The sequence below is a fragment of the Mirounga angustirostris genome, unplaced genomic scaffold (assembly GCF_029215605.1).
Source record: "Mirounga angustirostris isolate CCGP_5_RB_7025 unplaced genomic scaffold, mMirAng1.0.hap1 SCAF_7, whole genome shotgun sequence".
NCBI classification, from domain to species: domain Eukaryota; kingdom Metazoa; phylum Chordata; class Mammalia; order Carnivora; family Phocidae; genus Mirounga; species Mirounga angustirostris.
In genome coordinates this window covers 30,398,839-30,425,340 of record NW_026991715.1, presented here as the reverse complement: position 1 = coordinate 30,425,340, position 26,502 = coordinate 30,398,839, and the positions used below count along the sequence as shown (strand labels likewise).

The 26,502-nt window shown below is 37.0% G+C and overlaps 1 protein-coding gene across 5 annotated transcripts in view; it reads right to left on the bottom strand.

Moving 5' to 3' along the window:
- Window positions 1-1,811: 1,811 nt before the first annotated feature.
- SMAD5 (SMAD family member 5) overlaps window positions 1,812-26,502 on the bottom strand; it is a 53,829-nt gene continuing 29,138 nt past the window's right edge. For all 5 annotated transcript variants that reach the window (XM_045892835.3, XM_064595929.1, XM_045892862.3 and 2 more), the window contains 4 exons: window positions 23,310-23,429; window positions 10,908-11,129; window positions 8,634-8,890; window positions 1,812-6,834 (listed from right to left, as the gene is read on the bottom strand). In XM_045892835.3, the coding sequence (XP_045748791.1) occupies window positions 6,691-6,834; window positions 8,634-8,890; window positions 10,908-11,129; window positions 23,310-23,429 (743 nt within the window). In that variant the 3' untranslated portion in view covers window positions 1,812-6,690. The remainder of the gene's footprint in view (window positions 6,835-8,633; window positions 8,891-10,907; window positions 11,130-23,309; window positions 23,430-26,502) is intronic.

Sequence of the window (26,502 nt, the reverse complement as noted above, 5' to 3'; positions counted from 1 at the left end):
TTCTGTACTGTTAGAATTCTCAGCATTTAGCTCAGATAAAAGTTATTATTTAATAAAAATGAAATAACACGTGAGGTTTTTATTGGATAGGGAAGGGGGTAACAGATTAAAACAAAAGTATAAGGATGCTTTCAAAATTCATCCCCGGCCATCAAAACACTGCCCCAGGGACTGCCTCTCACAGAAATTCTACACATACCCACTTGTTACGATATGGGTAATACGAGTCTAAATGCCCCTTCCACTGTCCAGCCCACATACTTGAAGACAAGGATGGCTAAGGAAGCTACCAACAACTCTTCCTTATACCTTCCCTGTAGTCTCATCCTCCTTTCTTTAAACTAGACTCACAAAGTGATTTGGTCAGAAGAACAGACAACCTTTTTTTATAAATCAAGTCTTTATTAACGATAGGCTTACAAATTCAACAAAAACACAGTAATATTTAACATGTTAAATGGAGGGAATTTTTAAAAAAATGCTTCCTTCATCGAACCCTATATACTACAGAGCTCTCAAGAAGTACTTTCTTAAAAGCTTGCCCTACCTGCCGAAAGCCTTCTTATAAATATGTATAAAATCTGAGCTGCATCAAATTGCTGTGCTGTGGAGGAGCAGTAACCACTGAGTCTCTTGTCTGAGAGAAAACCAAAGCAGGTGTCACGGCTGATCCCCTCATCACCTCAACTGTCTGGGCTACAGCAATCTGAAAACTAATCATCTTAAGTCGGAGAGAAGCCAACACCTCTGTTGACTGAAATCTTGTGCCAGAACAAATGTTTTTTTAAAATATGCTTCTACAACAGCCACTGAAGTCACTACTAAATACCTTACACTTAAAATAAAAAGGCGTTAAGAAGGAACTGATTTGCAGAAATGGATTCTTTTGATGAAGTCTTGTCTCCAAAAAGAATAACAAGAGCTTTTATATGTATTCTTTTGGGTTAAAACGTTTAGTTTGGGTCTTCCTCCTTTTCTAGTGGGGAGCACATAGATTTACACCATCCCTTCCTAATGAGAATGAGTTTGCATTTCTCCTATACACAACACAGCAATGGTAAAAGTATGTACTTGGTGGGGCTGATGAAACTAACTTGTGACTTAAAAAAAAATTTTTTTTAAGGAGAAAATAAAACTAATCAAGGGTGGATCTCCTAAAGTCAAGTAGCATCAGAAATAATTCCTCTCAATCAAAGAAGCAGAAGAAATGCAAGAGATAGTAAGAATAAAAACGAGTTCTTCCGTGCCAGGCACTGTTCTAAGTACTTTATTTGTATGACTTCATTTAATCTTCCCCAAAATACTATGAAGTAGACTGGAAACTGAGATACAGAGGGGTTAAGCAACTTGCCAAAGGTCACAGAGCTAAGAGAGCCTATAAGACCCAGGATCCCCGTGGAGACAGGCAGAACCCAGAGCCGGTTCTGCTAAGAGCTACTCTATCTCCTAATCATCAGGTCAACACCACTCATTTACAGACAGACCAAGAGAAGGGAAATTAGTGTTTAAACAAAAATACCCCAGACTAGATCTATTAAATACTTCTTCACAACTAAATTAAACTCAACAAACAAAGAAAAATACATCAACTCTCTTACAAACAGAATGGAAAAACACTGATATTTTGAGCAAATCTGCTGAGTGGAAAGGCATGGTATATCCATTTTCTATTGCCCATGCACACACAGATAACACAGCCGCTCATAGCAACTGGTCATCTCATCCTTTTTATAACTGCACTCAGTGAAACACGCTAAGTCAAAAGAGAGTACACACACACACACAAAAAAAACAAACCCCCCACACACACATTAAGCAGGTTTCGAGATTTATTAAAATAAAGTATTAGCAAACGATATGCAAAAACAAAGTTCTTAAGAGTTATGGCTTTGAAAAGCACAATATAGTAAAACCTAATACATTTTTATAAGTATCAAAAAGGCAACAGAATTGAAACATGTTGCTAGAATTTCATTTTCTACAACAAAAACGGAAGCAGAACAAGTACAAATAAGAAGCAGATCTATAGTGCAGCCATTGGTTTGGTCTTTATCATCTGCATATGCAAAACCTTTTTAAGGGAAGGTGGGCAGGTACATACAAACAATCCAGTTTTCTTGATTACAATCCTATCCAATTTTAAAATAAGTGATTTTCAAAATGCAATTTTAACCCACCAGATTAAGAAGAAAATCACTTGCCCAACTATTATCTTCAAGAGTCCCTACACATAAAATACTTCATGAATAAATCAAAGCAACATCATCTCCAACGACATGAGAAGGGAAAATCCGATTCTAAAAAATTCCTTATAAAAGTAAGGAACGTGGAATTGTTTGGCCTCACTGTAGCTTTATTATAGTCAATACCAGCTCGTATCAACAAGGCACTAGTTACTGAGGGAAAAGAACCTACCCGCACACAAAATTCTCAACTTTTTAAGAACACGATCTTCAAATGAATCCTTAAAGGACAATGGTTTTATGATGATTCCAAGAATTTTCAGAATTGAATTATTGGGACAAGAACCACACAGATCTTTTTCACTCTGCCATGAATGACAGAAGAATCCTGCGCTTGCATCTTTTCACCAAAATATCCCATCACTTGTTTTACAGCAACTGCTACCATCAAGTATTGTATCATAAGCTCTTATTTGAAAAAAAAATTTTTTTGCTATCTAAACTCCCTCTCATTGGTTTTTGTAAACCATCCAATTTCAGGTTAACACTTCAGTTATAACACAGTTGTATTTTAGAAGAGAAGCTTCTATTAGGAATAATGGAACAGAACAAAGGCTGGATAAATACTGTCACCTCTCCTAAGTCCAGCAGGCACCACTGTTTATGCAGAAGAAAGGCCTTGAATTGTCACTTCCCATATATGCATCTGCTGTGAGGAGAAAATCTCCCCCAAATCCCACCGGTATCACCTGGGAAAATGGGTGCTGCTCTGGAGGAAACAGGCCTCAAGCCTGAGATTACCCCCAGGAAGCTGCCCTGCTTAGTATCTCAAGAGACCACCCATAAACCAATGTTCAGGAAAACTCCCTCCCACAAAAATCACCAAACATGCCTGAAACCACCATGCTATCTACTACTTTAAAAGATCCTTGCTTATCTAGCTCCTTGCTATAATGAGGACACACATCTATATTCCTATCTGAGAGAGGGAGTGAGGATTTAACTAGTAAGACAAAGAAGGGCTCAGACCCCCTGAAGTTAACAGATCTAAAACTGAAGTCATCACCGGAAGTTGAATTCAAAATTATCAGAAGAGCCTTCCTTCTTCAATAAGTATGAAAGATACCAAAATATTTTAAGTGGGAAAGTGATAACAATCCAAAGTAATACTGAGCAAGCAACTACAAAGAGTATAAAGAAATGGATCTAAGCTGATGTATTAGATGCTCTCTGTAACAGACAGTACTTAAACAGGTACTATCAGACTTTTTGGAGGTTCTCTGCTACTGGTAGGATTTTATTTTTTGTATAAACCTTCTCCTTCAACAGAATACTATTACAGGAGGACTGTTTCCCACAGGTACCCTTAAGGGTTTTATGTGAGCCCCAGTTCTCATCTTGACAAGAGATTTCAGATCCAAACACTTATTGATCATTTTACATCTTAAAAGGATGTCTTACTCTCAAATGTTATGAAAAGTATAAAGTAGCTATATCCTCTTTCTGTATTATGAGATATATAGCTCACTGAACTACCTAGTAATCTTACTGTGGATTTCAACTCAGAAACCCAGCCAATTCTATTACCACAGTTTCCTCACGTAACAATAAAATGTGAAAAATGACTTATATTCTGATGTATATGACTTGACATTTTGATTGATGTCTTCTTTAATCGCTAAGGAAAAAGTGTTAGCTTCAGTAGATCAAGAACATGCCTACTAGTTGACATTCCATAACTTAAGCCAAGCAATACCTAAAAGACCATAATACTTTATTATAGAGATGCTGATCAAATGCAACTCTTAAATTTTTTTCCCAATCATCTTTCTGTTGCATTAATTCATTACTCAGATTTTGATTCTATTTCTCTTTTTGCATTTACCAAACCAGTTGTCATTTTATTATTTCCAGACTCTAGTCTTTTCAGCTCACATATGTTAATATATTACACAAGCTATAAAACGTGATTGTTCCAGTGGTGTTGATGTTTCCATAAATTTGACTATAAGCCATTCTAGAGATTAAATAAAAATTTAAAACTGTAATTTTCTGAAAAGGTTTCTTTCAGAAGTGTCTTCTTTTCATTGGTCACTGGCAATTTTTTATTTCTCATCCATGGATTTTGGGCACCCTCGGGAATTAGAGAAACAGCTACACTGAATACAATTTTCACTTAAAATCCAGGCGATGGGGAGTTAATCACTTTTAGGAAATACAACAGGCTTACTTACACCTTTCCATTAAACTTTTAACAGTTAAGAGCTTCAATACTGCCCTTCATGAGATAAAATTCCTTAGGGAAAACAGAAAAGGCTAATCACATAAAACTCTGCCAACTTTCTAAAGGCTGTAACATGAATAAAAACAATTTTTAATTAACTCAATTGAAAACATCAATAAAACAATTCAATAGCTTCCACCAGTTCAAGCCCACTGAAGTTGATTACGTGTATCTGTCATTCAACCTGGATGGTTTTTCTTCCTATAAATTTGTTCCAAAGATTGTGCCATAAACCTGGTAAGTAAAAGAATAATGTAAGTAGCTAGGTTTGAACATGAAGCAAATAATTCTCTTTCATGTGGCTGACACAACCCTGGAAGATGAAGAATGCATGTTGTGTAAAACTTATGTGTAACTCAGGCGAGGGTCAGAAAGGATCCTTTTACCCAGCAAAGAACTGCAGGCTGAAACACATATGGCTCGTTTACCTGAAAGAACTAAAGCCACCCACTGGCTGCACTTTGTAAAAGCAATAAATAATGGCACAGAGAACAAAACCAACTGCATTCTCCTTTCCTCAAAAAATGCATTTTTTTTCTTCTCTTAAAAGCAGAAAGGGCAAAGTAGAAAGTCAAACCAAACTAACATTTTAAATAGAAGACTGACATGGCTCCATATACTTTCAAAAGGCACCAGAAAATAGCTTTCTCCAATAGGTAAATTAGGTCATTTTTTTCCTTCAAAATAACATCTCTGTTCTCATGCCATAACAAAGTGTCCATCTGACTGCTCTCTAGAAAAAGAGGTTAAAAGTTCTTTACCCAAAGCCTTCCAGCATGACTGAACTGGTATTTCAGAGTATTTGTGTCTTTCCTCTCTTGAAGACTGTGTTCTGAGAGACTAGCAACCACAGAGGTGCAAAAAAAAAAAAAAAAAAGGGAAAAAACCCAGCATGTATGGTAACTGAGAGAACAGTCTGCAGTCTGTGATACGTGAATATTTTAAAGTCAACTATCTCCACAACCACTACTTATTCATTCAAGTACCAGCCCAGCAGCCTCAACTTGGGGCCAAACTGAAGAGGCTCTTCGGGCTACAGCACACAGGTCCGTCCCTTGCTCAGGGCAACTGACACCAGTAAGAGCAGTGGGATTAAGTATGAGATTTTCCAACATGAGTAACACCCATAAAGCGGTAGGGACTTAAAAAGGCACCTTAAGTTGGAGCTATAGAATAACAGTCCTATAATCTAGGTTGAAAATACAACAAAAGCTAGAAAAAGTATAACTTCCTACAACTGTAATCTATAAACTGCAGTGTTTGTTAATACAAAAGGGTACCAAGGAAGTAAGGATAAGCATCCAAGTCCAAGTCACTTGAGTGTGTTTCACAAAAGATTACACTAGAAACTGTCACGCATCAAAGTGCAAAATGAAAGATTAATGCATGTCAAAATTAGAGTTCTTGCAACATTGGCCAAAAGCAGCAAAGCTGAACAAGGCCGTGCGTGCACTGTCACTAACTATAAAGTAGTACTTACGACAGATTCTGAGTAAATGACATATACTGGAGATCTGTTGTTTACAATAATTTTTTTTTTTAAAAAAGGAAATGTTTTACAAAAGATATACTGAGTGAAGTCACAACAGACTGACAAACATTTAGCTGTATTAAATGTAAATTTTATGACATGACCTAGAAAACTATCACTTTGCTTTTACTGAACACTACTTGTTAGAGCAGTGCATAGTGTTCCTTCAAATAAAAGGGTGGTTTTTCTTACAGTTTCTTTTCAGCCCTACCATATGCTTTTACAAAACAATGAATTACACTTTCTTCACATTGGTAGGACAAAGAAACTGGTAAAAGTAGATCTTCTGTAGGGTTAAGAGAAGAAGGGAAGACTTTTCACAGCACACCTTCTTACACTGTTATAATCTGTCATCACGTGATGTATTACTTTTTCAAAAAAACTGAATAACAAGTTGGTTGGGACAAGAAGGCAAAATTATGTCCCAGTTTAAGATCAATGCCAAACTTGTGAACTGGAGTACAACACTTACTTTGCATTTCTCACAACATTTTTGAGAGTTAATCACATGAACATGAATAACAAACAAATGTAGATTCATCACAAAATACAAATGTATTGGTCACAATTATGTAGAAAAAAAATAAGCTGTAATATCTGTTTTCCATGTAAGCTCACAGTATCTGTACTGAAAGTTTCCCTAAAATTAAAACAAGTCCACTAGTAATATAATTGAAAAGACTACTTCTGCACTATGAGACGGAAGATATGGGGTTCAGAGGGGAGCCCATCTGAGTCAGGACTTTATCCAGCCACTGAAGAGGCCCATGAAGATGAATCTCAATCCAACAGGGGGTGCTGGTAACATCCTGCCGGTGATATTCTGCTCCCCAGCCCTAAGAAAATGAAAAGATATCATAGCAAATACCTCTTTAAACTGTCAACCAGCCTAAGACAATTTTAACAAACTAACAAAGAGATACTTTAACAGTGGAGGCCACAAAACCAATCTTAGGATTCACCATGGAATTAAAAGCAACAGAGTTGGGCGCCTGGGTGGCTCAGTCGTTAGGCGTCTGCCTCCAGTTCAGGTCATGATCCCAGCGTCCTGGGATTGAGCCCCACATCAGGCTCCCTGTTCAGTGGAGAGTCTGCTTCTCCCTCTGCTCCTCCCTCCCCCACTCGCTCACTCTCTCTCATTCTGTCTCAAAAAAAATAAATAAAATCTTTAAAAAATAAAAAAATAAAAAATAAAAGCAAGAGAGTTGCAGTGTTGAAAGAGATAGGATTCCCTTAATAGAAATCCTTGGGGCAAGATATGTTTCAGAATTCTTTTTCTTTTTGAAGTTTAGAAAGTTAATACAGTACAACAGCTCATAATTAAAACACTATTATTTCTGCAGTGAGATACATTCTCACTTAATGGGGTAAATAAAACCCACAAACAACCTCATATAAGTTCACATCAGATTTTGTTATGAATAAGTTTTGGTTTTCAGGTTTGGGATTTTTTTTTTTTTAACTGAGGTAAGCCACTGTAGATCTGATCAATGCATACAACTGTAATTAAAGTAGCTGGGACGAATCAAACTGGAACACTTTAGCCTAAAATTCTAGATAAAGATTAAAATTTTTTTTCACTTTTATTTGCCTGGATTCACCAAGCTCTCTGCTTTACAGCTTACGATAGTGCTGGCCCAGGAAAATTAGGCTTGGGAGGGAGGAGATGGGGGAGTAGAGATTAAACATATAAAAGTTATGTTTCTGGGGCACCTGGATGGCACAGTTGATAAGAGTCCTGGGATTGAGCCCCGCATCCCTGCCCTGCATCCCCATCCCCGCATACTCAGGCTCCCTGCTCAGCGGGGAGTCTGCTTCTCACTCTCCCTCTGCTCCCTCCCCCCACACACACTCTCTCTTTCAATCAAATAAATAAATAAAATCTTTTTTAAAAAAGTTAGGTTTCTATGGAGGGGGAACGCCTTTGGGGCTACTGATAAACTGATGCATAGAAAGGACCGACAGCAAAGCAGCAAGGCAACACTGGACTGTGGGTCTGAATGTCAAAAAGAAAAAGCCCACTCAGAGCATTTCACAGTTGTTCTTCTTCGGTTAAAACCTTAAGGACCAAGTGGATAGAATACAGGATGCTTATATGTGTCACTAAAATTCTTTCCTAATTTTACTCACAAACCATCATCTTCGGAAGGCCAGTAAAATCAGGCCAAGAGCAAGGGATAAACTTGAAAAGTTCTTTCAACTTTGCAAATCCTTAATAACAGAGGTTAAATGCAAGGAAGCTAATTTTAGTCTTCTAAAGAATTTTTTAAGTCACTCCAGTGGGATCTAATAATAATTGAAACTGCTGAAGCTAAGGAACTTCAAAAGCAATTTTAATATTAAATGCTTTCTAGCAATTCAGTCTTTAACCGAAGCTCTTTGTAAACTCAGCCCCTATTCAATATCAAAATCAGTATCATGCATTTTATGTCTGGATTATAAAATTAAAACTTAGACCTACCATGTGGTTTTAAAGCTTTAAAACTCAAGAATATCCTTTAAAAACCTATTAAGTCAGGTCAAAAGTAAATACTGACTTTCATGTCACAAAGATATTTTAAAATCATAACCTAGAGAAATATAATATACATATTTACAGTGACTCAAATTAAGCTACAGGTTACAACCCACTCACCTTGACAAAACTCATTCGAATGGTACACATTTTGGTGAGCTCATACACTGCCTCAAATCCATGGTTGACAGATTGAGCCAGAAGCTGAGCAAACTCTTGGTTGTTAAAAATTTTGAGGCTGCAACTGCTGGGAATCTTACAGACAGTGGTAGGATGAAAGCCATGATGAAAGTTGCAGTTCCTACTCTGAACAAATATGCTGCTGTCACTGAGGCACTCTGCATACACTTCTCCACCAACATAGTACAGGTGAACACCTTAAAAAGACGAGCATTACAAGACTCACCTTAATACCGCAGTATAACGAAACCAAAGCGGTTGTCTAGAGTGCAATCAAGAATACCCACTAACCTACAGCAAAAGACCAACAGTCTGTAGACAGAAGCTACCACTAGAGGGCCTTACACCGCCAAAGATAATCAAGAGGTCTACAAAGGTCCTTAAATAACTAAAATGTAAGCCTCAGGTTGGCAGCTTATTAAGTTTGTCAGTTCTTAGGTTCTTTTCTCTTTGCCAACAATCATTTATTATCTCTATGAGAGAAAGCGAAGGCAAAAAGAAAAAAAACACCTAGGATGAGTCCTTTCAAAGGAACACTTGGTGCTAAGTTAATTTAACTATCACAAAGAGTCAATAGGCAAAACGCTCTGCATTCTTTTTTACTAATGGAGAGTACAGGAGCATTAAAAAAGACCCTAAGTAGGGTGCCTGGGTGGCTCAGTTGGTTAAGCGACTGCCTTCGGCTCAGGTCATGATCCTGGAGTCCCTGGATCGAGTCCCGCATCGGGCTCCCTGCTCAGCAGGGAGTCTGCTTCTCCCTCTGACCCTCCCCTGTCTCGTGTGCTCTCTCTCTCAAATAAATAAATAAAATTTAAAAAAAAAAAAAAAGACCCTAAGTCACATATGTAATTTCAGGTCACAGGAAGAGACTTTAAATGGCAGATTTATTTTACTTCCCTTGAAAAGAATGGTTTTGGTATTTTAAAAATATATATGTAAATAATGTGAATATACTTCCAATATTAAAACTTCAAATTATATAGCTAAAGCTGAAGTTGTTTCCAACTTTTCACCACCACAAACAATGCTAAAAAGACCATCCTTGTACACTCATACCTCATACACATGTGAGTCAAAGACTTATATTAGGCTATGATACGAAAAACTATGTTTTGTTTCTGAGCAAATAAAATGACCCATGGAGGAAGGGATCCTAGAACTGGATACTAGGAAAAATGGGAAAACAGAGTCTAGAATTTAAGAATTCACCAGGTAGATTTCTCTTAAATCATCCTACTGTAATGGGAAAACCAATACACAGCAGTGAGGCATTTCACCTACAAAATCAATGCCACGCTGGCAATAGTCAAAAAAGAATGGAAGCTTTCTTTTCAACTTAATTTTGGCCATAGCATTTTGCTGAATCTCTTCTGTAAGAAATCACATTACAATTACAATTGTACCTTTTGTAGGTACAAGTATAGTTTACCTTTTGTGCAGGTAAAAGGTATAAGTGTACCTTTGGTTCTAACTTGGACTGAGACTTTCCTCAAGTCCAAGAAGCAAAACAGAGCTAGTGGTAAAAACTCAACTTACAAGACAGGCAATACACTCTACCTGGGATAGGTTTCCTTCCTGACCATCTGATGCGTGAGACTCGGACATTTCACTGAGGTGGGAAAAGTTCCTTGTTTGTTGTGGCAACTGTCTTGTGGGATGAAATATAAATAAAACCTAGTTATACCTGAATTTAAAAGGCAGGAGAGGTGGTGGTGAAGCCACTGGAGACTTGTTATCATTCAAACTGGACTTCTTATCTGTAACCCAGCTCCTCCAACATTAACAGAAATTCTTACAAGGCACCTCAACTCAAAATACCATAATTAAAAAATTCTAATCCTTCACCAGCATTCATATATTCCAGAAATATTTGCCGTGTACTTACTATGAGCCAGGCACTGTTCTAGCTGAAAATAATGCCGTGAACAAAGCAAATTTCTGTAAAGCTTATATTCCAGTCAAGAAGACACTCAAAAAATAAATACAGAAATAGTATGATTTCAGATCCTAAGTACTATGACGAAAAACTAAGCAGGATAAGGAAAAGAGGCCTGATTAGGTCTTGACTTAATACATTCTCTAGCATCTGCAACTTGAGGGCAGAGCCCACGCCTCAGGCTCGCAGTATACTCCAGCGCCTTGCACGACTCACAGTACACAGCGAGCACAACAAATGACTGATTTCAACTGAACACAGGGAAATGACAAAATTACCTTTTCCGATATGTCGCCTAGTGTTTTCAATTGTTGAATTACGATTAACATTTGACAACAACCCCAAGCAGAATCTACTTTTGTTATTCGAAGGGTCTGTAAATCCATCTACTAACACGCTAGTAGAAGATGCATGAAAAGCCTCCCCAACACGATTGTTTAATTCATAGTAGACAATTGAACACCAATGTTTCGGCTCTTCATAGGCAACGGGCTGAACGTCTGTAAACAAACCAGACAGAAAAAAACGATTAATGAGTGAATTAGAAACCCCAGATTCTTTATGTTTCCTTTAAGCCAACACAAGCACTCTACGAAAAATATTTTCAGATATTTCACTTAAGTATCACTGTCCTCCCTGGCTTTGAGTCTGTTACTTTACCAAAAAAAAACAAAAACAAAATCAGTAATGTCTTTGAATATGATGATTTTAAAACTTATCCAAATACAAATATAAGGATAGGCAGTATCACATTTATTTTTTATTTTTATTTTAAATTTTTTCTTATTGACGTAGAGTTAACACACAATACCATAATGGTTTCAGGTGTACAACACAGCGACTAGATAATCCTGTATATTACTCAGTGCTCACCACGATAAACGTAGTTGCCATCTGTCACCAAACAACACTATACAATATTATTATATTATTATTCTCTATGCTGTACTTTTCATCTCCAAAACTTATTTTATGTGTAACTGGAATTTTGAATCTTTTAATCCTCTTCTCCTGTTTTGTACACCACCCCCTCCAGCAACCACCAGTTTGTTCTCTGTATTTATGAGTCTGTTTCTGGTTTTTTATTTGTTCATTTGCTTGGTTTTTTAGATTCCACATATGTGTGAAATCATATGGTATTTGTCTCTCTTTGTCTGACTTACTTCATTTAGCATAATACCCTCTAGGTCCATCCATCTTGTTGCAAAATGGCAAGATCTCATTCATTTTTATAGTTGAGTAATATTCCATTGTGTATATATCTCCTTTATTCACTTATATCTATTGATGGATACTTAGCTTACTCCCGTATCTTGGCTATTGTAAATAATGTTACAACAAACACAGGGGTGCACATATCTTTTCAAATTAAGTGTTTGAGAAAAAAAAAAAAATTAGTGTTTTCACTTTCTCTGGGTAAATATCCAGTAGTGGAATTACTGGATAATATGGTATTTTCTATTTTTAATTTTCTTGGAAATCTGCATACTGTTTTCCACAGTGGTTGCACCAACATATACCACCACAAACAGTGCACAAGGATTCTCTTTTCTCCACATCCTTGTCAACACTTATTTGTCCTTCTGATACTAGCCGTTCAGACTGGTGTGAGGTGGCATCTCCCTGTGATTTGATTTGCATTTCCCTGATGATCAGTGACACTGAACATCTTTTCATATGTCAGTTGACTATCTGTAGGTCTTCTTCAGAAAAAGGCCTATTCAGATTCTCTGCCCATTTTTCTAACCCAATTGTTTGTTTGGTTTGGGTTTTTTTCTTGGTGTTGTGTTAAGTTCTTTTATTTATTTTGGATATTACCCTTTATCAGATACCTCAGTTATAAATATCTTCTTACATCCAGCAGACTGCTTTTTCCTTTTGTTGAAGGTTTCCTTAACTGTTACAAAGCTTTTTATTTTGTAGTCCTAATAGTTAACTTTTGTCTTTGTTTTCCTTGCCTGAGGAGACATATCCCATAAATATGTTGCTAAGGCTGATGTCCAAGTGATCACTGCCCTATGTTTTTCAAGAAGTTTTATGGTTTCAGGTCTCACAATTAGGTCGTCTGAGTTTTTTTGGTGTGTGGTGTAAGAAAGTGGTCCAGTTTCATTTGTTCACATGCAGCTGCCCAGTTTCCCCAACACCATTTACTGAAGAGACTGTCTTTTCCCCATTGTATATTCTTGCCTCCTGTGTCGCAGATTACCTGACCATATTAAGTGTGAGCTTATTTCTGGGCGCTCTATCTTGTTCAATTGATCTAAAGTTGATCCTACAACTTTACTGATTTCCTTTCTTAGTTCTGGTAGTTTTTTTTGGTGGTCTTCAGGATTACACACACACACACACACACATACACACACCACATAATCTGCAAATAATGACAGTTTTACTTCTTCCTTTCCAATATGGGTGCCTTTTATTTCTTTTTCTTGTCTGATTGCTGCAGTTAGGATTTCAGTACTATGTTGAATACAAGTAAGTGGCAAGAATGGCCATCCTTATCTTGTTCCTGATCTTTAAAGAAAAACTTTAAGTTTTTCACCATTGAGTATGATGTTAGTTGTGGGTTTGTCATATATATCGTCTTTACTATATTGAGGTATGTTTTCCTCTAAATCCACTTTATCATAAACAGATAATGATTTCTGTCAAATGCTTCTGCATCTACTGAGATGATTATTACCATTTTTACCTTTCATGTTACTAATGTAATATATCACACTGGTTGGTTTAGATACCACACCACCCTTGCACCCGTGGAATAAATCTCACTTGATTGTGGTGAATGATCCTTTTAACTTACTGTTCAATTTGGTTTGTTAATATTTTGTTTAGGATTTGTGCATCTCAGTCCATCAGGGATATTGGCCCATAGTTTTCTTTTTTGCGGTGTCTCGATCTGGTTTTGGTGTAAGGGAAAGGCTGGCCTTGTAGAATTAATCTGGAAGCTTTCCTTCTTCTTCTATTTTTGTAATAGTTTGAGAAAAATAGGTATTACCTCTTCTTTAAATGTTTGATAGAATTCACCTCTGAAGCCATCTGGCCTTGAGCCTTTGTTTGTTGGGGCAGTTTTTTGATTACTGATTCAATTTCATTACTAGTAATCAGTTTGTTCAGATTTTCTACTTCCTCCCGATTTAATTTTGGAAACATTGTCCAATTTGTTGGCATACCATTTTTCATAGTAGTCTCTTATATTCCTTTTTATTTCTATGGTTTCAGCTGTTACTTCTCTCTTGTTCCTGATTTTATTTATTTGGGCCTTTTCTCTTTTTTTCTTGATGAGTCCAAGCGTATATATGTATAACCATATAAATACAGTTAACCGATTTCTGATGAAGGAACAAAGGCAATAATGGAGAAAAGATAGTCTTTTCAACAAATACAAGTACAACCACATGCAAAAAAATTAATCTACACACAGACGTCCCACCCTTCACAAAAATTACCTCAAAGTCAATCAAAGACCTAAATGTACAACACAAAACTGTAAGAGGTTCTAGAAGATAACACAGCAGAAAATCTAGATGACCCATGAATATGGTAATGACTTTCTAGATACAACATCAAGGCATGAACCATGAAAGAACTGATAAGCCAGACTTTATTAAAAATTCAAAGCTTCTGCTCTGCAAAAGACACTATCAACAGAATAACAAGACAAGCCACAGCCTGGGAGAAAATATGTACAAAAGACATACCTGGTAAAGGACTATTACCCAAAATATACAAAGAACTCTTAAAATTCAACAAGAAAATAAGTAACCCAATTTAAAAAATGGGTCAAAGACATAACCAGCCACCTCATCAAAGAAGATATATACATAACAAATAAGCATATAAAAACATGCTCCACATCATGTGTCATCAGTAAATGCAAACTAAGATAGCAATAAAATACCACTGTACACCCACAAGAATGGCCAAAATCCAAAAGTGTGACAACACCAAAAGTTGGTGAGGATGTGCAACAACAGGAATTCTCATTCACTGCTAGTGGGAATATAAAATGGTACAGCCACTTTGGAAGACGGTTTGGTGGTTTCTTACAAAACTTAACATACTCTTACCATATTATCCACAAACATGCTCCTCAGTATTTACACAAAGGAGCTAAAAACTTATGTCCACACAAAAACCTACACACAGATGTTTATAAGCCGCTTTACCCATGACTGCCAAAACTTGAAAGCAACCAAGATGTCCTTTTGCAGGTGAATGGATAAACTGTGATAATTTCCAGTTGATGGAATAATTCAGCTCTACAAAGAAATGAGCTATCAAGGCATGAAAAGGGATGAGGGAACTTAAATGCATGTTACTAAGTGAAAGAAACCAATCTGACAAGGCTACATACTGTATGATTCTAACTAGATGCCCTTCTGGAAAAGGCAAAACTATAGAGACAGTAAAAATATCAGTGGTTGCAGGTCAGAAGGAGTAAGGAATGAACAGGCAGAGCACAGAGGATTTTTAGGGCAGTGAATCTATTCTGTATACTGTAGATATACTTCTGTGTATTACCAGTACTAGAGAGGTACATACCTGTCATTACTCATTTGTTACAATCCACAAAACATACAACACCAAAAATGAAACCTAATGTACACCATCGATTTGGGGTGATAATGATATGTCAAGATAGGTAAGACTAATAAATGTACCAGTGTAGGGTTTTGGTAGCTGGGTGCATGTGTGGAGGCAGGGATGTGTGGGAACTCTCTGTAGTTTCCACTCTTATTTGCTGTGAACCTAAAACTCATATAAAAAATAGAGTCTGCTGGGGCGCCTGGGTGGCTCAGTCGGTTAAGCGTCTGCCTTCGGCTCAGGTCATGATCTCAGGGTCCTGGGATCGAGTCCCACATCGGGCTCCCTGCTCAGTGGGGAGCCTGCTTCTCCCTCTCCCACTCACCCTGCTTGTGTTCCCTCTCTAGCTGTGTCTCTCTCTGTCAAATAAATAAATAAAATCTTTAAAAAAAAAAAACTAAAAGAAAAAAAACACAACTAAGTGAGCATGAACTCTGGGTAAAAGGTGGTATACATTCTAATGTTAAATGCCAGAAGTGCCTACGGAAAAAGATACAGACACAAAATAAATGACCAGCCAAACTCTTATTACTGTAAAACTGAACAATTCATAATGGATGTAATGGATGGGAAGGACACATGTAAATTTTTCACCCAGTGCTGGTAGATTATCTTTCTTGGGGCTGAAATCAGAAAGAAAAGTCAGGAACCCTCAAATTTCCTTTCAAAAAAGGCAGAAATTAAAAATGTCCAAAAAACCCTCAAGAGTGGCTATGTGGCCTAGGTAGGCAGTACAAAATAATTGGTTAACTTGCAAGACTCAGTTTTGATTATTCAATTGCAAAGAATTCAGATAAGGAGGAACAGGAAAAAATAAACCAATGTGGACCCATAAAGAGAAGTCCTAAGGGCTCAGAATATAAAGAAGTTTATATAAAAAGATGGAACAGGGAGGGGCCCACAACCAAAGACATATACAAATGAGTTGCAAGCAGTTACAAGAATAGTGTCAGGAAAGCTAGAGCCAAAAACGAGCAGAAGCTTGTCAAGAAAAAATTGCTAAGCAAAACTAAAAAGACAATTTTGGTTCAGAGAAAAGAAGAAAAAGAAGAGCTCTGCCTCTACTCAAGGCGAAGGACATATTGTCAACCGGCAATTCAAGGCGCTGCAGGTTAACTCTAATGTCCCTTTTGTCACCTGTCAAAATAAAACAGAGAGAAAAAACACAAAATAGGATTGAAACTAGAGGAAACTTTAGTGAAAAGAGACCTGAACAAGAGCAAGAAGACTTGCGTGCCAAGTCCCCCTAAAGGGACTTAGCTGTTTGGCTGCGACAAATGATAGTACAAGGAGTACCTAACTAACAGACAACACCTCGAAGCTGCACTCTGATCTCTAGACAGCCAGGACAAAGACGGGAAGGAAGATGACAAGAGAGGTAAATCCAGTCTGAAGTTTCAGAAGAAGAATGAGAATACCATTTACTGGTTATCCCCTGATGCAGTATGCTATGGCCATTACACATAGTGTCTAATCCAATCAACAACCAATAATCCCTGTGTAAATATTCTGTTTAATGTACAAATGGGGAAAAAGAAGCGGGGAGATTTTAAATGCTACCTGAGGCTGCAAAGCGAGCAAGGAGAGGTCCAGAGGTCCACAGACATTTTGCTCTACATGAAGGTAGATTCTATAAATTACAAGAAAATTAGTATGATAACAGTCCTAGATAAATTCTAGACCTTGAAAAAGCAAAGACAGTATTCACACATTAACAAGACTACTAGGGAGGGCTGAAATTTAACTGTTCTTAGAAATGCGGGGCTCCCAGGAAAACAAAGTGTGACATGTACTCACTCCTTCAGTATCATCACAAACACATACAAAGCACACAAAAACATCATTCTTTTAAGAAATGTATAAAATGGCAGTACCTTACTTCTCCTAAACTTGTTACAAACTAAGAAGATTAAAGTCTCAAAACAAAGTGACTTTAGGGGCATTTGGGTGGCTCAGTCAGTTAAGCGTCTGCCTTCCATGATCTTGGGGTCCTGGAATCAATCAGCCCCACATGTGGCTCCCTGCCGAGCAGGGAGTCTGCTTCTCCCTCTCTCTCTGCCCCTCCCCCCACTCATGCTTTCTCTCTCTCAAATAAATAAAAAACCAACAAAGTGACTTTAGAACAACAATGAGATACCACTTCACATCCATTTTTTAAAAAAAAAAAAAAAGCAAAACGGAAATTAACAAGTATTGGCAAGAATGTACAGAAATCGGAACTCTAAAGCACTGCTAACATTAATGTGTAAATGATACAGCTGCTGTGGAAAACAGTTTGGCAGTTTCTCAAGAAGTTAAACAGAATTACCATAAAATCCAGCAATTCTACTTCCAGGCATAGGATACCAAATGATTTAAAAAAGCAGAGTCTGACAAATACCTGTACAACAATGTTCATGGTGGCATTATTCACTATTCTACCAAAAGGTAGAAACAACCTAAATGTCCATCAACTGATAAAAGGGTTAACAAAATGTGGTATATGCATACGAGAGAACCCATTCAGTCTTGGAAAGAAATGAAACTCTGATACCTGCTATAACATGAATAAACCTTGAAAAGATTAAGCTAAGTGAAAAAATCCAGTCACAAAAGGACAAACAGTATATGATTCTACTTAGATAGGCAAATTCATAGAGACAGAAAGTAGAATGGTGGTTACCAAGGGGCTAAGGGAAGGGGGGTTGCTGTTTAATGGGTACAGAGTTCCATCTGAGATGATGAAAAGTTCTGGAAATGGACAGTGGTGATGGTTGCATGACACTGTGGATATACTTAATGATATTGACTTGTTCACTTGTTCACTTCACCAGTAACAAGTTGGGGATATCCCAACTTGCAATCTCACACTCTCAACAATAAAACAATTAGAAAATAAGCAAGGATACAGAAGACTTGAACAACACTATCAACCAACCTGATCTAACTGAAATCCACAGAACTTATGACACCCTACAGTATCAAAATATACAGGTTTTGTTTTGTTTTTTTTCAAATGCACATGGAATAGTCTCTATAAAATAGACCACTGCTGTGCCAGGGGTTGTCAAACCTTTCCTGTCCACCATATAAAAATGATTAAATACCATGACCAAGTGGGATGCAAATACTTTAGGTTTTGCAAGCCACATACTACCTTTGTCACATATTCTTCTTTAACAACTCTTTAATAATCTAAAAACCATTCTTAGATCACAGGCTATACAAAAACATGCATAAAACAATTCTCAATAAATTTTAAAAAAAACTGGAATCATGCAAAATATGTTCAATGCTTTGTAATCCCACAATGGAATTAGATTAGGAATCAACAGGAAAAACTGGGGAAATCCCAAAATATGCGGAAATTGATTAACGTGTTACTAAATAATCCAAGGGTCAAAGTAAGACATCACAAGGGAAATTTAAAAATATTTTGAACTAAGTAAGTATGAAAACAAAACATACCAAAATTATGGGATGCAACTAAAGGAATGGTCTTGAACTCCTACGCTAAAAAAAAAGAAATAACTGAAACCAGTAAGATTTCACCTTAAGAAACTATAAAAAGAAAAGCAAACTAAACATAGAGTAAGCAGAATAAAGAAAATAATAGCAAATGGATTTGGAAATCAATGAAAAAGAGAAAAACTGGTTCTTTCAAAAGATCAACAAAATTAACAATCCTTTATGCGGAGAAAGGGGAACCCTCCTCCACTGTTGGTGGGAATGCAAGCTGGTGCAGCCACTCTGGAAAACTGTATGGAGGTTCCTCAAAAAGTTGAAAATAGAGCTACCATATGATCCAGCAATTGCACTACTGGGTATTTACCCCAAAGATACAAAAGTAGGGATCCGAAGGGCTACGTGCACCCCGATGTTTATAGCAGCAATGTCCACAATAGCCAAACTGTGGAAAGAGCCAAGATGTCCATCGACAGATGAATGGATAAAGAAGAGGTGGTATATATATACAATGGAATATTATGCAGCCATCAAAAGGAATGAGATCTTGCCATTTGCAACGACGTGGATGGAACTGGAGGGTATTATGTTGAGTGAAATAAGTCAAACAGAGAAAGACATGTATCATATGACCTCACTGATATGAGGAATTCTTAATCGCAGGAAACAAACTGAGTGTTGTTGGAGTGGGGGGTGGGGTGGGAGGGATGGGGTGACTGGGTGATGGACACTGGGGAGGGTGTGTGCTCTGATAAGCGCTGTGAATTGTGCAAGACTGTTGAATCTCAGATCTGTACCTCTGAAACAAATAATGCAATATATGTTAAGAAAAAAAAAAAAGAAGAAGAAGAAGAAGGTAGCGGGAGGGGAAGAATGAAGCGGGGGAAATCGGAGGGGTAGACGAACCATGAGAGACGATAGACTCTGAAAAACAAACTGAGGGTTCTAGAGGGGAGGGGGGTGGGAGGATGGGTTAGCCTGGTGGTGGGTATTGAGGAGGGCACATTCTGCATGGAGCACTGGGTGTTGTGCACAAACAATGAATCATGGAACACTTCATCTAAAACTAATGATGTAATGTATGGGGATTAACATAAGAATAAAAAAAAAAAATTAACAATCCTTTAGCTAAACCAACCAAGACACAAAATACCAAAACCGGGAATGAAGACATCACCACTAACCCCTACAGAAATGAGAAATATTATAAAATATACTATGAAAAACTTTATGTCAACAAATTAGACAATTCAGACAAAATGGACAAACTCCTAACAAGACACAAATTACCAAAGCTGACTCAAGAAAAAAACAGAGACTCTGAATAGACCGATCCAACTTAGGAAATTGAATCAGTAATTAAAAATCTCCCAACAGTGAAAAGTCCAAGCCCAAATGCCTTCACTGGTAAATTCTATCAAATATTTTAAGAAGAAATAATACAAATAAGCTCTTCCAAAAATAGGAGGGAACACTTCCCAACTCACTCCATGAGGTCATTATTACCCTGATACCAATGCTAAATAAAACCATCACAACAAAACTACATACCACTATCCCTTCCTCACGTATATACAAGCAAAAATATTCAACAAGATATAAGTAAATCTAATCTAGAAATATAGTAAAAAGAATTATGTACCAAGGCCATGTGGGAATACCCCAGGAATAAAAGCCTGGTTTCACATCAGAAAATAAGTTCATGTAATATACCTTATTAACTAGAAAAAAGAAAAAAATCTCTTCTGATCATCTCAACAGATACAGAAAAAGCTTCTGACAAAATCCAACATCCATTCATGGTAAAAATTCTCAGCAAACTAGGAACAGAACTAATATTTTATGGCTAGACCCTCCAGAACAATGGTGAACAGAAGTAGTGAGAGCAGGCATCCTTCTCTCGTTCCCAATTGTAGGAGAAAAGTAATTCAAATAGTCTTTTACCATTAAGGATGCTGATAGCTATAGGTTTTTCATACATGCCCTCTAATAATGAGAGAGAGAGAAAAAAATTAAAGGCATCCAGATTGGGTAGTGGAAAAAAATGCTGTTTGTTATTGACATGTTCTTGTATTTAGAAGACCCTAAGGAATCCAGATAAACGCACCCACACAAAGAAGCCCTACTAGAATTAATAAATGAATTCAGCAAGGTTGCAGGTTACAAGATTAATATATGAAAATCAATTGTATTTCAATCTATTTAATTAAGAAGAAACCAAATTCTATTCACTTAGGAATAGCAAAGTAAAACAATTTACATTGAATACTGGAAGATCTAAATAAATGGAAAGACATACCACACCTGTGCACTGGAAGATGGCAAACCTCCCCCACTGATTTAGAGATTCAACGTGATCTCTATCAAAATCCAAGGAGGGGATTTTGGGGAGGCAGAAATTAACAAACCGATACTAAAATGATATGCAAATGCAAAGAATGCAGGAGTGCTAAACAACTGTGAAAAAGAACAAAGTTGGAGGAATAACACTTCTCGTTTTCAAAACTTACTATGAAGCTTTAGTAAGTATCTTTAGACTATGAAGTACAGACACACAAATCAATGAACAAATTGAGAGCCCTGTAATAAACTCTTACATTTATTCCACTGATTTCTGAAAAACATGCCAAGGCAATTCAATGGAGAAATGGTAGATGCTCTTTTCAACAAAATAGTGCTAGAACGAAATGGATGTCTACGTACACAAAGACCAATTTAGATCTTTACCATACAGAAAGCTTAACTCAAAATAAATCACAGACCTAAATGTAAAAGCTAAGGCTACAGAATTTCTAGAAGACAAAACAGAAAACTTTCATGACTTCGGGATAGACAAAGATTTCTCAGATCCAACACCAAAAACATAAACAAGGGAAGAAAAACGTGACAAACAAGACTCAGTCAAAATTAAGAACGTTCAGCTCTTTCTGTCATCTTGCAGCCTGTAGAGGCCTGCTGGGAACAGGACTCCTAAAATGACAAATATGTCTAGAAGGCTGTGGTCCAGGGCCATTTTTGCTGGCCCTAAGGGAGGTCTCCAGAATTAGAGGGAGCAGCACACAGCTCTTCTTAAAATCGAAGGTGTTTATGCTTGAAATGAAACTGAACTCTTATCTAGACAAGAGATGGGCTTCTGTGTACAAAGCAAAGAACAATACAGTAACTCCTGGTGGCAAACTGTACAAAACCAGAGTAATCTGGGGGAAAGTAACTCGTGCTCATGGAAACAGTAGCATGGTTTGTGCCAAATTCCCAAGCAACCTTCCTGTTAAGCCATCTGTAACAGAATCTGATACTGCACCCCTCAAGGATTTCAACTTACTGAAGGGAAAATAAAAGTGTACCAAAAAAATGAAAACTTCTGTGCTTCAAAAGACATTAAGAAAATGCAACCACAATCCAGACTGAGAGAAAGTATCTGCAAATCACACATCTAATAAAGGACTTCTACCCAGAATATATAAAGAACTCTTACAACTCAATAGTAAAACAACCCAATTAAAAATGGGCAAAAGATTTAAATATTTCATGAAAAAAGATACATGAAGAGCTAGTAAGTACATGAAAAATGCTCAACAACATTACTCATTATGGAAATGATGGAAAATTCAATGCAAATTAAAACCACAATAAGACACTACCTCATACCCACTAAAATGGGTACATTCAAACAGCCCGACAATAACAAGTATCAAGAGCATGTGGAGACAGGGCGCCTGGTGGCTCAGTCAATTAAGTGTCTGCCTTCAGCTCAGGTCATCATTCCAGGGTCCTAGAGTGGAGCACCTCATTGGGCTCCCTAAGCAGGGAGCCCACTTCTCCCTCTCCCTCTGCTGCTTCCCCTGCTTGTGTGTACTCTCTCTCTCTCTCTTTCTCTCTCAAATAAAATCTTTAAAAAATAAATAAATAAATAAGAGCCATGTGGAGAAACTGGAACCCTCATATGTTAGTGGTAAGAATATAAAACAACACTGCTGCTTTGGAGAAATTTGGCAGTTTTTCTTAAATAGTTAAATTCACCATATTGCCTCAGAAATTCCATTCTTAGGTATTTACCCAAGAAAAATAAAAACAAAACTCACACAAAGAGTTATATGCAAATGTTCCTAACAGTAGTGGTCATACTAGCCAAAAACTAGAAATAATTCAAATGTCCACCAACTGGTGAATGGCTAAAAAAAAATGTGGTACATCCATACAAGGACAACTGTTCAGCAATAAAAAGGAAAAAACTACTGATACATGTTTCAACATGAAAGAACCTTGAAAATATTACACTAAGTGAAAGAAGCCAGATGCAAAAGACTACACATTATGAGATTCTACTTACATGAAATGTTTAGAAAAGGTAAATCTATATATACAGACCAGAGATTAGAGGGTCTCTGGAGCCGAGGACAGGAGCAAGGACAGACTGCAAATACACACAGGGTATCTTTTTAAAGGATTATGAAAGTGTTCTAAAACTAGATTGTGGTGATGGTGCAAAACTTTATACATTTACTAAAAATCATTGAATCATACACTTGTAATGGATAAATGTTATGGTTTATAAATTATACTTCAATAAAGTTGATTTTAAAGAGTGGTAAGAAGTTAAACACAAAATAGCAGCAACAACAAATTATGATGAGAATTTCTCTTACCTCTGCTGGATATACTGGGCATAATCTGAGGAATCATATTATTGCTTGTATCCATTGGCTGGGAATTATCTTGACCCATTTGATCATCTGGTGGCATATAGGCAGGAGGAGGAGTATCAGCTAAGAAGAAGAAAATGAGACAAGTTAAAGTCCCAAAAGAATAGTTAATATCTTCATCCTGCTTAAATGTATTCTAAAAGCATTAAAAAGGTCCTAAGATTACCAGCAGGATTTGTCACTGAACATTACAGACAAAGAAAAATGTAGGATGCTACCTGAGACAAGAGAAAAGTAGAAAAGACAGCATACCCATTAGTTACTGAAAACCTGCTAAAGGTCTGCATGTATTCGGTCCAAACCAGGATAGTAAGATCAGTGCTAAAATTCACTAAAATAGAATTCAACGTCAAGAATTTTGTCTTTATGTACTTAGAATCATATGCTGGGAGAAACTCCAACAACTACAAACCAATCTGAAGGACACAGATTATCCTAGTTTGAGTATATCTCTACAGAGACACTTTTAAATTATCAAGATCATCACACACTATGTTGTTAATTAACATCAGAAATTAAAACTATACTCCTACAAAATGTACCAACATGAACAGCAGCTAGACATCTAATTCTTTTCAACATCCTAAAATGGCTGTCATGCCCTACTAAATGATTAGGTAATTCTTAGGAAATCTGAATGTGAACTAGAAAATCTTTTGAGTTCCAGCACTCCTAGTTAAAAATCTTCGCAAAAGCTACAGCTGTATTTCTTTGTCTCAGTAATTATAAATACTGAATATAATAGTCTTTCACTCCAAGGCTTATACAAGATACACTGTGACACAGAACTGTAATCAGACTGAATCTAGGGTAAAGTATGAAAATTAGTTTTGGAACAAATACCTAACAGCAAGTTAAACAGTTGATACTTAATTCTTCTTGAAAAAATAAAAAAACACATCAACTGATGCAGTAAAGAAACCAGAAACAATATACTGACATATGACTCCACCTATAACAGTAGGCATTCAAATATTTCTTGACAAACTAACAAAATGATGCATCCATGTATGACATGCCATTAATGAAATCTGGGCACTTTATAAAATCTACTTACGAACTTTCTCCAGGCAAACCAGTTCATCAGTTACCTAATTAAAGATAACTGGGGTGCCTTTTAACTTTCCAGTCTATAATGATGTGACAAGCAGTAAAGTTAAAAAAGCACAGACTTTAGAGTCAGAGAAACCTAGGTCGGAAACCTCAGGCAAGGTACTTAAGCTCTTGAAGCAAGTATCAATTTCTTTCTCCACCTGTATAATCAGAGTACTATCTAGCTCACATGGTTGTTCTGAAGATTAAATTTAATGCAGTATCTTCCATCACAGTACCAGTTATACAAAAGGCACTTAATAAATGGTACTCTGTATTATAAATTATATGAAAATATTTAAGTCAAATACAGCTGCTTCTTTTTTTAATGCCTGGAAATACATAATTTAATTGTTTGGGCCAATAAATGATCGAATGATACCTAAATACACTTCCAGTTTTTCAGATTACATACTCCACGTCATAGTCATCAAACACGTAGTCTTTTTCTGGCTTCAGGTTTTTGATAACCTATTAGAATACTCTGCCTTTCACGCATATAGGACTCCCTATGAAACCTTTCACGTTAGCACCATTTGGCTTCACTCTCAAGTTGCAGTGGCAGCCACTTTACATAGCTAGTTGTAAATGTATGTATGTATTTCTGTAAGTTTACCCATTCATTTCACAAATATTTCTTGAGGGTCTACTGTATGTATACCAGGCTCTGATACAGGGACTGGGGATGTAGCAGTTAAAAAAACAGAGGCTAAAATTCCCTTTTTCATGGAGTTTATAGTCAAGATAGGGAGAGGAGGAAAGGAAAGAATATAAATACAAACAATCTGTTGGACTATAATATAGGCTATCAAGAAAAATCAAGCAGTGAGAGAAAGAAGATAGGATGAAAGGAGAAAGTGAATTTTTTTTTCATTAATTCTTAAAGGATCATCTCTCCAAAACTGTTTGCTTTTTTCACAACATTCAATTAATTTCAATCCAAAAAAACAAAAAAAAACAGTTCATCCATTTCTCTTATTCCTTGCCTCTGGCAACTACTAACCTGTTCTCATCATCTATGATCTGGGTTTTCTGTTTTTTGTTTTTGTTTTTGTTTTAGATTTCACATTTAAGAAAACTCCTCTCTTTCCCTGGCTTACTTCATTTAGCTTAATACCTTCAAGGTCCAGCCATGTTGTCACAAATGACAAGATTTCATTCTTTTTTATGGCGGAATATGCCACAATTTCTTTATCCATTCATCCATCGATGGACTAAACTTAGGTTGCTTCTGTGTCCTATTGTAAATCATGCTGCAATGAACCTGGGACTGCACATGTTTTCAAGTTAAGTGTTTTTTCTTCAGATAACTACCAAAAAATGGAATTCCTGGATTATGTGGCACTTTTATTTTTAATTTTTTGAGGAAACTCCATACTGGTTTTTTTAATTTAAATTCAATTATTCAACATATATTATTGGTTCCAGAGGGAGACGTCAGTGATTCATCAGCCTTATAGAATACCCAGCGCTCATTTACATCACGTGCCCTCCTTAATGTCCATCAGCCAGGTACCCCATCCCCTCAAACCCCTCCCCACCAGCAACCCTCAGTTTGGGAAACTCCATATTGTTTTTCACAGTGGCTGTACCAATCTGCATTCCCACCAACCGCATGAGGATTTCCTTTTCTCCACATTGCCAACACTTGTTATTTCTAGTCTTTCTGATAATAGCTACTCTAACAGGTATAAGGTGACAGATAACTCATTGTGGTTTCAATTTGTATTTCCCTGATGATTAATGATGGAGAGCACCTTTTCATGTACCTGTTGGTCATGTGTATGTATGTCCTCTTGGGAAGAAGGCCTATTCAGGTCCTCTGCCCATTTTTTTTTTTAAGGTTTTATTTATTTATTTGACAGAGAGAGACACAGGGAGAGAGAGAACACAAGCAGGGGGAGTGGGAGAGGGAGAAGCAGGCTTCCCGTGGAGCAGGGAGCCCGATGTGGGGCTCGATCCCAGGACCCTGGGATCATGACCTGAGCCGAAGGCAGAAGCTTAATGACTGAGCCACCCAGGCACCCCCTCTGTCCATTTTTTA